Source organism: Phalacrocorax carbo, chromosome 2 (genome assembly GCF_963921805.1).
Source record: "Phalacrocorax carbo chromosome 2, bPhaCar2.1, whole genome shotgun sequence".
Lineage (NCBI taxonomy): Eukaryota > Metazoa > Chordata > Aves > Suliformes > Phalacrocoracidae > Phalacrocorax > Phalacrocorax carbo.
In genome coordinates, this window is record NC_087514.1 from 82,009,246 (window position 1) to 82,022,656 (window position 13,411).

At 39.3% G+C, this 13,411-nt stretch overlaps 1 protein-coding gene across 3 annotated transcripts in view; it reads left to right on the forward strand.

Annotated features, from left to right (window-relative positions):
* Nucleotides 1-12,935, forward strand: part of TRIO (trio Rho guanine nucleotide exchange factor) — a 256,853-nt gene extending 243,918 nt beyond the window's left edge. For 2 of the 3 annotated variants that reach the window (XM_064443396.1, XM_064443397.1), the window contains 9 exons: nucleotides 561-808; nucleotides 1,563-1,701; nucleotides 2,034-2,061; nucleotides 2,936-3,098; nucleotides 5,230-5,351; nucleotides 7,173-7,251; nucleotides 7,931-8,131; nucleotides 8,802-8,940; nucleotides 10,429-12,935. In XM_064443396.1, coding sequence (XP_064299466.1) covers nucleotides 561-808; nucleotides 1,563-1,701; nucleotides 2,034-2,061; nucleotides 2,936-3,098; nucleotides 5,230-5,351; nucleotides 7,173-7,251; nucleotides 7,931-8,131; nucleotides 8,802-8,940; nucleotides 10,429-10,971 — 1,662 coding nt within the window. In that variant the 3' untranslated portion in view covers nucleotides 10,972-12,935. Of the gene's footprint in view, nucleotides 1-560; nucleotides 809-1,562; nucleotides 1,702-2,033; nucleotides 2,062-2,935; nucleotides 3,099-5,229; nucleotides 5,352-7,172; nucleotides 7,252-7,930; nucleotides 8,132-8,801; nucleotides 8,941-10,428 lie in introns of those variants that run through there. The other variant, XM_064443398.1, reaches the window with a different exon arrangement.
* The last annotated feature ends 476 nt before the right edge of the window (nucleotides 12,936-13,411 follow it).

The following is a 13,411-nucleotide window of genomic DNA, read 5'->3' on the forward strand; positions in this document are numbered from 1 at the left end:
TTTGTTCTCTTGTACCTTGTCATATTTTATGTGCAGAAGGCTGGTGTCTGAGATCTGACAAACAGCTAGGAAAAACTATATGTATTTTTTTTTCTTGTTGGAATTTCTGGTCTTTATGAGGTAAAGTCTTGACCTGTCATGATATTGAAACTGCACCTGTCAGATGGTAAAAAACTGTCCTACGTGCTGTACTGTAGTTTTGTTGCCTGATAAAGATGCAAGGCTCAGTGTCTGAGTTTGAAAGCAAGACCAGCTGAGATCTGTGTATAAACTGACTCTCAGTTAAAGGAAGTAATCTTGAGTAAAAGTAATGGGAATAAATTTTTGCAGCAGCTGTACATGGAATTATTCAAAGATCAAACTAATTTGCACAAGATAAATAGACGCAGGCATCTCTAAAAGAGAAATCGTAGCTTTCTGCTTTGACTAAAGCTTATGGGGACCATGCAGGTAATGGTTGTAATGTAGCAGGCCAAGAACAGCCTGTCTTCTTCATGAACTTTAAACTTTGATTCTTTTTTTTTTCTCCCCTTCTTTGTGCTTCCAATTGACACTTGCAGAGTGAAAGTAGCAGCAGTAGCAATATCTCCACCATGCTGGTGACACACGATTACACGGCAGTGAAGGAGGATGAGATAAATGTCTACCAAGGAGAGGTCGTGCAGATTCTAGCCAGCAACCAACAGAACATGTTTTTGGTGTTCAGAGCCGCCACTGATCAATGCCCCGCAGCCGAGGGCTGGATTCCCGGCTATGTATTGGGGCATACCAGTGCAGTCATCATTGACAACCCTGATGGAACCATCAAGTGAGTGACTGGATGTGTGAAGGAGGAAGAACAACTTCCTCCTTAGAGAGACTTTGAACCTTTTAAACCAAAAGTTGATGTGATCTTTGCGAAATAAATGAACATCAAGCAGAATGAGTACTTGGAAGGCCCCTTAGCAAACTTCAGAATGTACAAAAGAGCCCAGAAGCACATATTCTGTATTAAAAAGCTGTAGTAGTGCATTCTTCTGGGAGAAAGTGTTGAAATAATACCTGATTTAAGAGCAACAACAGTTACTGGTTTATTTAATACAGTGAGTTGTCAGGCTAGGCACCTTTGTTTAGGAAAACAGCCATGCATGTTTGTTTCAAGTGAAATGAGATTTCAGAGTTCCTAGATCTCCTCTTTGAGCCCATAAACCTAGTGAAAATGTCTGGTTGTGCTAGGAAGATCTCTCTCAAGTCTGCAATGGGAGAAGTGATATCAAAGTTCTTAGCATTAAAGCTTTATGGAAAGCTTTTATAGGCTGTATTTGCTATGGATTTCATACTGATCATTGCTCAGTTTGATTGACAGTTTGTATTTTCATATAGAAAGTTTACCATTCCAATTTAAAAAAATACTGACCTACAGACATCCCTTATGGAATATTTAATTTATTTCATTTCAGTATACTTTAATACAATGAAATAACATTTTGACATGCTTTTCCAATGCCATTTGAAACTAGAGAGCATAACACATAACCTGGAGTTGAAAAAAAATTGATTGAAGTTCAATGTTCTGTACTCAGGAAGTCAACGTCTTGGCACACAGCACTCCGTTTAAGGAAGAAATCTGAGAAAAAAGATAAAGACGGCAAAAGGGAAGGCAAGCTAGAAAATGGTTACCGCAAATCCCGAGAAGGACTTGCCAACAAGGTTTCTGTAAAGGTAAATGCTACAAAGATGTGTTAGTTTCCAAAAGGAGCTGTGTTGGGATTTCTTTAAAACTAACATGAAGGATTTAGAGGCAACAGTGGTTTTAATGGACAATGTTTGCCAAATCTGAAGACAGAAGGATATAATCTTTGAACCTGCAAGCATGATATAGCATAAGGACGCTGCAGAAAGAGCAGAGTGGTGCAGAAATTCTGGTGTTCAGCTGTTTCTTGGATCTTTGTGGGCACAGCTAACTTTGAACCATCCCTGTACTTTGTTTTCTACCATTCTTAAATTTCTTGTAGTGTTATAAAGACACTAATTCTTTCATTTCTCCTTTCCAGCTTCTCAACCCCAATTACATTTATGATGGTAAGTTGCTTTAATTTTTAAAAGTCACAGTAAATATGGTTTGATTAGAACATGAGTTGCTTTGTTTAAATTCGCTTGACATGAGTTCCATTAGGAACGGAGTGTTTTCTACAAAAGTATACATGGGCAGAGGCAGTTAATGAAATATATTTACTTTTTAAGATGCAAGGAACACATTGTTCTTCACAAGTCCAAAGCAACATAAAACAAAGACCATATGATATGTTCAGAAAGATTTGCACTCTACTGCATTTGCATGGAGACCGTATGGAAGTTGGGCCTTGCTGAATTTGCAAAATAACAAGGCCAGGAACTGGAGACCACCTTTGGTTTTAACCTCGCACCCTAGGAAACCTTCAGGTCCTGCCCAGTGCATAAGCTGATCAGGGCAAAGAGAGTGACCTTCTGGGGTCAGAGCCAAACTGGGTTTTTATCTTAATAAACAGAACCAAACTTCTTGAGTTTCACCTTTATGCAAAAAGGGAAATCACTACAGTGCTTCAGTGCATGAGTGACGTGTTTTGTGTTCCCCTTTGCAAATTTACCTGGATATAAAGATAGCCTGGCTGAGCATATCCTTAAATACTTTTCACTGTAGGGTTTCCTCAGCTTGCCATAAGCAGGGTGTTTGGTTCACCATGGTAGGCTTTGAGGTTAACCCTGCCATAGCAGTAGGGTTGTGTCCAAGTTCATGCAGAGAAAAATTCATTAGCTCTGCAGAGCCCCAGCAAGTGCTTCAAGGGTAGAGGGACAGATACACCTTAGAAATTTAAAGTACCGTACTACTTTTCTATTCCTTGCACTCTCTTTTCTATTAGACAAAGTAAATTGATTTGCTTCAATTGACCTAATGCCATTAATTTTCTTTTTCCAGTTCCCCCAGAGTTCATAATACCATTGAGTGAGGTAACATGTGAGACAGGAGAGACCATCGTGCTTAGGTGTAAAGTCTGTGGTCGCCCCAAGGCTTCAGTTACTTGGAAAGGTCCTGATCATAACACACTGAGCAATGACGGTCATCACAGCATTTCGTACAGGTAGAGTAATTTGTGTAACATTCAACAGAAGCTGCTGAAACTGTTATATTTTCTATTTGCACCCTTGATGAAGGATATCTTTTGGCTTTGAGGCATAAAGATAGGGTTGCCCTCAGACAGAAATATTTCACGGCTCGGATTTTCTGGAAATGTGTAACTTCTATGTACAGCTGTGGTACCCCAATGTCGTATTCAGTTTGACTCTTAAAAACAAAAGAAAATTCAGCTGGTGCTTCTGATTAGCTATCGCAGAAGCCATTGTGGTTGTGTCATGCTGACCTAGTGAGTGAACTAGACAGGTATGTTGTGACATGCCATCTGCCAATCCCTTATTTCCATTAGTAACATGCCATCATTTTGGAAGCAAATGGCTGTTTTCAGATCACACTACAGTATTTTGCAAAGAAAAGCCTCTGGTTCCTGCTGACATGGCAGTGTCATTGTCTTCATTGTTCAAGCACAGAAGTTAATATTTTTGTCTGGTTTTAGCTTTGCTATGATGGAACTTAACAGACTAACTGGGAATTCAAACACCTGATGAATAATAGAAATTGCAGTATTTTGGAATGTGAAACTGCATATTAAAAAAGTTTGGGTTTTTTTTTTTCTGAAAACACATTCTTTCATATACAGAAAATGTTGTTTAGTAAGTAACTTCAGTGTGAAGAAATGTCTTATTTGTGCATTATGCTCTCAATCCAGAATGTGGGGGTGGGGTTGTGAAAACTTTCCTCATTAATAGATAGAAGAGTACATCATCTTCCTCGAGGTTGTACAGTACAGCCCAACTTACCTGCAAACCTGATGGCATGTTATACTGCTCTCTTTTACCTGCTGCTGCTGCTGCTTTTTCCTTTTCACTGGGTATAATTTTTTTTTTTTGTGGGAGACAGGCATTGTGGCAGCTCTGCTACTGCACCCAGGACCAGTGTGAGAGATGAGTAAGAGATTTACTAGGTTTATTTCCCTCTGATCCATTCCTGTGACAGAATTATATTTAGTAAATCATGTTGGCTCTGGCTGACAGATTTTTAGAAATAATAATCACAAAATGTCTTTTGAGCTGGTGGGGGTTGTGGTGTATGTGTGTGTCAACTTCCTATGTTCCTAAAATTTACATTCTTGGGTTTTTTTCCCTGAAATGAATTCATGTGGTGAAGACTGTGACAAATAGGTTTTTGGCTCAGTCAGTCAAATGACTTGCAGTAACTGGGATTAATGCAAAGGAAAGTAATAAGAATGACAGAAAATATTGAAAATACGCCCTACTGTGAAAGAATAACACAATGTTAGGGCTGTTTTGAGCCTAGAGGTGAAAAGCGTAGGGAGGACTTGCCAAGTATTCACGTTTGTAACAGACTTCTGCAGATAGAATTATCTGCTGTTCATGTCCATGGCAGATGGTCCAAAAATACTGGACGTTAATTGCACAGAGGAACAGTTAAGTAGACATTTAAAGACAAACCATCGAACAAAACGGGTGATTGAGCAGTGAGAAAGATTAAGGAAGTGTCTGCAGAATCTTTCTCCTGTGGTCTTATACAGCTTATTGCTGCCTTTGCCCTGGAGCAGAGGAAAAACATAAGTCTTTTTTGGTTTCCTGTCATCCACATTCTCCCAAATTCTGAGGCCTCCAAAGTTGTGGCGAGGTGCGCCTTTTGTATTGAAGGTGGAACCATCTCTTATGAGGGATGAATGCTCTGAAAGTACGAATGTGAGATCAGCTTCTATAGTCAGGGATGGAGACTAACCTTTCAGAAAGAGCAACGATGGATGGTTGTCTCGATACAGCTTCTCATAATTTGAAGGAAGTAGAGGAAGCAGGAAGAAACATGGGAAGCATTTGACTTTTCAAACACAATGGTGCCTAGGACATGCTGAGAAGACTGTCAGTGAGGATGTTTTTCTAACAGTCTGTCGGACATTCCAAGATACTTGATGGACACGAAGTGCTCAAATTCTGGTAGACGCTTCAGAAATGGCAGGGACAGGGTTAGTAATGTTTATCCAGAGGGAGGTGGGGCTTGGAGAATAAGAATTATTAGCAGTATCAACCTAAATTTGTCTCATTTCCGTAACTTAAGGTCTGTAAAATGAATATAAAGTTAACGGATGCCGTTTTGTTTCCCAGTGACTTAGGAGAGGCTTCACTGAAAATCATTGGCGTCACTGCAGAAGATGATGGTATCTATACATGTATAGCTGCAAACGATATGGGTTCGGTTTCATCTTCTGCCAGTCTACGAGTTTTAGGTAGGCCTGTCTCTTTGCTTTTTTTTAAATCTAATTACACTCAAAGTGTCTGGTACCCACAGTACAGGAAAAACAAAACCCTGGCTCTTGGGCACCCCTCCATTAAAGGAGCATTATAGCAAACCTTTTCACCTGTGATACATGACTTGTTTCAGCAGGAATAGATGCACTTCTAGGATGTAACTAATTAGAGGTTCATACAGACAAGATGCCTACACAGTAGTGTCAACGTTCATTTACTTTGTCTATCAATACTAGTTCAAACATACTACAATTAAATCATATTTTATCATCTGCATCCTTAGTTTAGTCTCAGTGAAAGTTGCTGTGCCAACATGTATAGTTTCTAAGGTGTACAGATAAGAAAAGAGTAGTAGTGTTCTGTATTTTAATATGCTCCTTTGCTTGAATTGTAAAGCCACAGTGTTCAGGAGAATGTACAGCTATTTCTTGTCTTTGCATCATGTATCTACACTTATATTACATTGTTTCAGTACCTGAAGTGAGGCAAGCCGAATGTTTGTGAGAGAACAAAAGGAAACCTGCAAAGATTAAAAATGCCTGTGTTTCTGAGACAGACAGCAAAAGAAAAAACAAATGGGTTTTAGTTGATGTGTTTGGCATAGTGATAAGTTTCAGTGCGTGTTTGTACATTCAGTTATTCTTCTCTGAAGTGTTCTGGATCCTCCAATTTTAGAAATAGGGAAAGCTCAGTGAGATAGCAGGATAGCAAGCTTTCTTACGTGCAGCTTATAACAATTGGTGCTATCTGGGTCCTTTAATCCATTGAGAGGCCTGTGTCTTTATCCATTGGTGAGAATTCATTAATAGATTATAGGTGGGATGGCTCCATATCAAATTCATTCATATAAAAGAAAGTAAGATATGACGTGCTGCATTCTGTCTTTGTACATCTGTCCCAGCTAATATGTGGACTTGTACAGTTGTCCCAAACCTCTCCAAAATATGCCCTTCCCTTTTTTGCCCCCCCAAAATTTGCCATTTTCCTGAAATATTGAAACCAGACTGTGAAAGATGTGTTGGCAGCCACAGTAAGTGCCTTACTGCCAACATATTAACATGGTGATTATTCCCAGCACTTCCTGCTAACTGACTCAAGGCAGCCAGTAGTTAAGCTCTAGGATGGGTGTGTTGCAATACATAAAAGAGGCAGAAAATACAATTTTGGTCTTTACATCAGTGTTTCCTGAAAGATAGAGCGCTTTTTTTTTTTTTTTGAGGTAGCTGTTACACTGATCACTTTTTTCCCCAGAGTGGCTAGGTGTATTGTTGACAACGAGAAATAATGTAAGATACCTATTCATTTTGCTGTTTCCTGCAACTTGCCAAGGCTAGTCATTCCTGTACAGACAGTTCCCACTGCACCTGAATTAGTTCCACTATAGAATTTGTTCTGCTGCATTGGCCAGGCTGTTTTGGTGTGTAATCCATCTTGTCTTGCTGCCACCCTGTGTCATACAGGGATTAACAGGATGAGCTGATTCCACTCATACTATATCAGCCAAGGAAGTAGTTGATTACAGAAACCATTTTCTTTCTTAGCTGCAAGAGGATGAACAATATGAGGCCATGAGTTGCTTTTTAATGTGCACACACTCAGCTTCAAGCAAAAGTTGACAGGGGCCAGTCTGACTGAGGCAGATTCCTCCTGACATGTATTCCTAAACCGAATATGAAGTCCAAATATTTCTCCTTTTGCAAAACATCTGAAATAGTCCCTTGGTTATAATGACAACAATTTAGTTCTGAGGAGGATCTGACGATATTAAATATTGGGGATACTGTCCTCTTTTTTTGTAGGTCCTGGAAGTGATGGGATCATGGTAATCTGGAAGGACAACTTTGATTCCCTCTACAGTGAAGTGGCTGAGCTTGGCAGGTGTGTTCTGTATGCTGATCGCCAAAGTTGTTTATGTCAAAATATGAACTTCTCATTCAAAAAATTAAATTATCTTTGAAAAATACTTACCATATGAGCCTAAAAGGCCAGAATTACATTGGATTAATTAAAATGAGGAAGTGCAAATCTTACCAGCACTAGATGGCACTGCATAAACAAAACATGTAGGCTGAAGTGGTATCATAGCTTGACCTGTGTGTGTTTTTCAAATACTTTGGAAGGCTACATAGTCTTTGTTTTTAAGCATGCCTTACAGTGACTGACACTGTTTCTGTAGTGAAGCTCTCCTAAACCTTTTTATTTAGGTTATGAAAATTATAGACAGAAAAGTATGAAAATGAGCAAAATGCAAAGTCAGTCACACAAAATAGTCATTTCTCCAACTTAATGATGGATGATCTTTGAAAGCTGGATGCTACTCTGACTTGAGTTCTCTACAAATGTGATAAAACAGGTCTCTGTCAAGAGCTAGTTACTCATACAGACACATTTGGTAAAAGATGTGTGTACTTAAAACTTGTTTATGTCCAGAAACTGCTCTGTAAGGGTGGCTTGTTAGAAACCTGAAATTAGATCTCTCTCAGTATATCTTTCAAGGTAAAAGTACGTCCTTAGTGCATCTCTCAGTTAATTCTTTCCTTTCAATATTGTATTCCAGGGGCAGATTTTCTGTCGTTAAGAAGTGTGACCAGAAGGGAACCAAGCGAGCAGTAGCCACTAAGTTTGTGAATAAGAAGTTGATGAAGCGAGACCAGGTTACCCATGAACTTGGAGTCATGCAGAATCTCCAGCATCCCCAGCTCATTGGCCTTCTTGATACCTTTGAGACCTCCATCAACTACATACTAGTGTTAGAAATGTGTGTGGACCATAATGTTATCTGTAAAATATAACCTGTGCAGCTGTCTTTCTCGGGTTTTTAGAGTGGTTTATGAATACGGAACTTTAAGGTTTCACAGAAGTTTGAAGACACCTAAATAAAAGATTGCAGGTGTCTAATGCTGCTATTGAAGTGTTGAGTTTAATAATATACTCAGAAGGAAATAAGTTGATATGTTAAACGAAAATGTAGGTGATTATCTTAGTCTGAAGGTCCAGAAATTATTTTATATCAAGTAATTATACAAGTGAATTAGGAATGTTGTGATCTGGTGGCTTCATATCGAATCTCCTCGCCATACACTAGTCCTCTGTCTTTTATGTGCTGCAGGCTATTGGTTATTCCTGTAGTCTATGGCAGGACATACCTGGTGTTTCAAGTCTGGCTAAAATACAGTATTTCTTCCTTTCCTTTTCTGTTTTCACACTCTGTTCCCACTTCAGAATTGTAGGTGCAGATCAGCTGTAAGTGACAGAACATTTTCACAGATGATCAAGCCAAACCTCAGAAACAGTGATTACTTGATGCACTTGTAGTTTTTAAGGGACACTTGCCTTAAGCATTTTTAATATAACTGTCAAACCTTGTGTTTTCCTTTCAGTTCTGATATCTGAATTAACCCAAAATATAACTCTCGTAATTCCAATAGGGCTGACCAGGGTCGCCTTCTAGACTATGTCGTGCGATGGGGAAACCTCACAGAAGGGAAGATCAGATTCTACCTGGGAGAGATTCTGGAAGCTGTGCAGTATCTTCACAACTGCAGAATAGCACATTTGGACCTAAAGGTGAGGAGGAGTGAATGGGATTCCTGGCAGTATGTACCATTCCAGGCATAAACCCCTCCCTCTTCTAGGAAACTGGCAGATCAGATCATAGAACTGTGAGTTGCTTTGAGACTGTATGAAGAAGGGTATGGGGTGGGTCTCCATTCCCAATCAGTCATAGCCAGCAAAGCAGAAACTTTGAATTCCCTGTGCTTTTTCCTTAAAGCTTTCTGGCCGTGTGTGTTCCTTTTCACTGGAAGTAATTGCTGATAGGAACAGGTTTGTTTGGTTATTTTTTTTTATTTATTTTGTTTTCTGAGGAACTTGCAGCAGAAATCTATTTCTTTCTTCAGAAGCATAGAGTTTGTTGTGAAAGAGGCTGCTTTTCCTCTGTTCCTGCAAATCTGCTTCTCATAGCACTTTGAGGGTTGTGGTATCTGTGTGAATGGTACCTGTTGGTCCTCTGTTCTACCCTGTGAATTTTACTTGAGCCACAAGGATTTAATGCATTAAGAAGGTCTTAAGGTATATTAATTAAGAACTTGTTCTTGATATTCTTATTTTCCACTGTATTTGAATAATAAGGAATTTTAGCATTGAAAAGTCGTCTTTGTAGGCAGGGTCTGTTTAGCCAAAGGGAGTCATGGTGAGAAAAAGCAAAAAGAGTCAACATCTCTCCACATACTTCTGTTTTCCAAGCAGAACCAGTCTGGTCTGCATATCACAGAGACCCAACATTTAAAGTTTTCTAGTGCTATATGGAATTCATCAGTACATTTTCCAGTCTTAAAAACTAGTTGTAGGTAAGTCACTCTTATTTTGCTAAGGTCACAGCCACAGCAGCAGTAGCTTCAGAAACAAAACCACAATAATTCCACTTTCAGTTCACCAATCGTGGGGCAGTTCTCTTGAAGCCATGTGGATCCAACAGGATCTGCCGCTGCCATGGTCTCATAACAGTGTTTGACTTCTGTCTGTACAGCTACGTTACACTAAGGATCACCAAGTAAAGCTGAATTCTGTTGAAAGTGTAATGAAAATTCTGACAAGGTCTCCCAGCCTTTAAATGCAAGGTGTTTGTTGTGTCTCTGTCATAAAGCAAATAGAGCAGTTGCTTTATTCACCCTCTATTTGTAATTGCTGTTCTTTAAACTTAAGTTCCCAAACACAGGTTCCTGTGAAACTTTGCAGAGCTGTTATTGTGAACATCTACAGTGTTATCTGGCAGAACTATATTTCTTGCAAAATTTATAGTGCCAGCAGGTGAAACACATTCATTGAACACTGTAGTTGGCAAGCGACTGCTGGCCGGTTGGTCTGGGGGAAGCCTTGGTAGGACTTGGTAGGAGACTTGCAGAGCTGGCCTTTAGCAGCAGTCCTCATAGCTTGTAGCTGTTATGTTCCTGAGCTGACAGCACTGGCTGGGAAACAGTAATGTTGGAGCATTAAATGTGTGTTAGACTGACTTGAAAAAAAGGACACACTAACTTTTGCTTTTATGTTTTCTAGCCTGAAAATATTTTGGTGGACCAGAGTTCCACTAAGCCAACAATAAAACTGGCTGACTTTGGAGACGCAGTCCAGCTCAATACTACGTATTATATCCACCAGTTACTTGGAAACCCAGAGTTTGCAGCTCCTGAAATTATTCTTGGAAATCCTGTTTCCCTCACTTCAGATGTTTGGAGCATTGGAGTGCTCACGTATGTCCTTCTTAGTGGCGTCTCTCCTTTCCTGGATGAAAGTGTAGAGGAAACTTGCCTGAATATTTGCCGCTTAGACTTTAGTTTCCCAGATGACTACTTCAAAGGAGTTAGCCAGAAGGCCAAAGATTTTGTATGCTTCCTACTTCAGGATGACCCAGCTAAGCGTCCCTCGGCTGCACTGGCCCTCCAGGAGCAATGGCTGCAGCTAGGGAATAGCAAAAGTGCTGACAGCATTGACATATCCAGACTGACTTCGTTCATTGAGCGGCGAAAACACCAGAATGATGTTCGACCCATCCGTAGCATTAAAAACTTCTTACAGAGCAGGCTCTTGCCAAGAGTTTGACCTTGCTTGAAGTTCTCTCTCATTCTCTTTCACCTGCCAACCAATCAGACTGGAGATAGACTCCTCCTGCCAACCAATCAGACTGGAGATAGACTCCTCCTGCCAATCAGCTGTTGACTTGAATTTTGAGGAAAGCAAACCCCGAGCCAACCAGCTGCTAGCGAATGTTCGTGTGCAAATGCATTCCAGGGGGACCCGCGCAGGGTGGCACGGGGGACTGGCAATGCAGACTTCACTGGGGTGGAGGACGATAGCACTGTACTCTGCAAAAAGCAGTCACGAGCGATACAGTAACAGTATTTTATTCAGGTTTCTGCAAAAAAAAAAAAATAGTTTTTTTAATAACAAGAGTTGAATTTTGCAAGTGAACTTAACTACCATTTTCAAGATTTATTCAAGGAAGAAATGCCTATGTTCAAAGCACTGGTGTTAAACAAAAATGAAATCATGCCTGGAGAAGACTCACCAAAATGGCTGCCCATTGATACGGCCTCCATTTATAACATCTGGTTTTCACTTGGTCCTAGAGCTTTCCAGTTGCCTCGCCTGTATGTATCTCACGTAGCAGTGCACTGAGATCAGACTCTGCTTTTAAGTGCATCCAACCTCAAAGTTTTTGCATACAAATAGAATGAATCGTTTTGCTCTGATAAAATGTAGGCCTTACTTGTATATAGACTGTTACCTGCCTTCGGTCTGTAATTTCTGCCCCACCACCACCCTCCCCTTATCCTTCATTTTCCCCTCCTTCCTAAATGGTGGTATACCACTGTGCGGGTCTTCAGTTTGGGTCAGTACTCACTGTCCCCTTAGAAAAGGACTTCGGGTTGGTGCCCAGCTTGCCGACCCGATTATCGAGCAGTATACAGCAGGATGAAATACTGTAAATGCACTCATTTGGGATTTTGTTTTCTTTCATATCATGTGCAATGTTGTGGCTTTAACATTTTATGCAACTATTTATGAGGACCTCTGTTGTAACTGTAATAAATATATAGAAAAAGCACATACTTAGTACGGCGAGCTTTATGGTTTTGTTTGTGTGTTTGGGGTTTCTGGGTGGGCAGGGGCGGGTGTGTTGTACCATACTGTTGTTATTAGTTTAAGATGAGGGTTAGCGTAGAGTTTAGTCAAGGCTAGTCAGTTTTAAGGATTGTTCAAAAAAACAAAAAGAAAAAAGAGAGATTCGTATCCCAAATCTCAAACTGGTTAAGTAGGGTGATGCTTTTTAAAATTTATTATTCTATTCAAAATGCCAAAGTCTGACTTTCCCAAAATCAGCCTCAACACTTGCTACTTTTTAGAATTTGCAAATCTGTGTTTACTTCTTTCTGTGAAATGAACAAATGAATTTTGTGCTCTTTGGTGAAGAATACATTCAGAAAGTAGTGGTCAGATGAGGAGCATCTGACACGTAATGTATTTGTCTTAGTAACTGTTTTTAAGGTTGAAGTAATATTAACGTGAGCTATTTAAAAAGACAGAGACGGTTTTCTGTGCATCACTGAGTTCATATGGGTGTGTTGTCATCTATGTTTGTGTGAAATGCCATGTTTAAAGAAACCAAGCCGACATCCCACAACAGTTAGATATATGGGTCTTAAGCCATAACCTAGCTTGGGTTAGTTTTGAGCTTTGCGGCTTCCACTGTATTCTATTTATTCCTTTTTTGTTTTGGGGTGGTTTTGTTGTTTGTTTTTGGTTTTGTTTTTTTTTTTTTTGTAAAGTTGTACAGAAACTTTTTAAAACAAAACAAGTGACTTCGGAACTGGATGTGTATTCGTACCAACCTCATATCATTATGTTTGTGTATTATTTTCCTTTATTGTTTTAGTTAAATTTTTGCTTTATTTTGCATGTATATTTCTTTGTACAGTGACGTTACATGTTTACACAGTATGATGTGATGTAAATATTTTATTTTGCCATCAGTTATTTTGAAAAAATTAAACATATTTGACATATTTGTCTGATCTCTTGCTTTAAGGAGTTTGAAAGTTTAGGTTTGGTTATATTTTAATTAGGCTCTGTATTTAAAAAGAAACAAGTATATTATTTTATTGCCATATAATTCGTTTTAAATTGCAGTGATGTATCTTTCTTTCATGCCTTACAAAATAATACTTGCCTTTGCTCTAAGTGTTGAGTGCTTTGTAATGTCATGATTGCTTTTATATAAAACATACGTAGCTCTCTAACTGTGGAAATTCATTATAGTCTTTATTAGCTAGTAAATTTTGACCAGCAGAGTTTTCTACCAGATGTTCACAGTTAAAGACCGAAGGATCGTATTTCAGTTTAATACTAAACTGGGGAATAGATTTCCCACATCTTTTAGGCATTCCAGATTCATTATGAAGAAAAGCTACTCTCAACCGTAGAGACTTGCATTTTGCAGCTAAACTCTGTTCGCGTCCTATAGGGGATGAAGCAGAAAAGC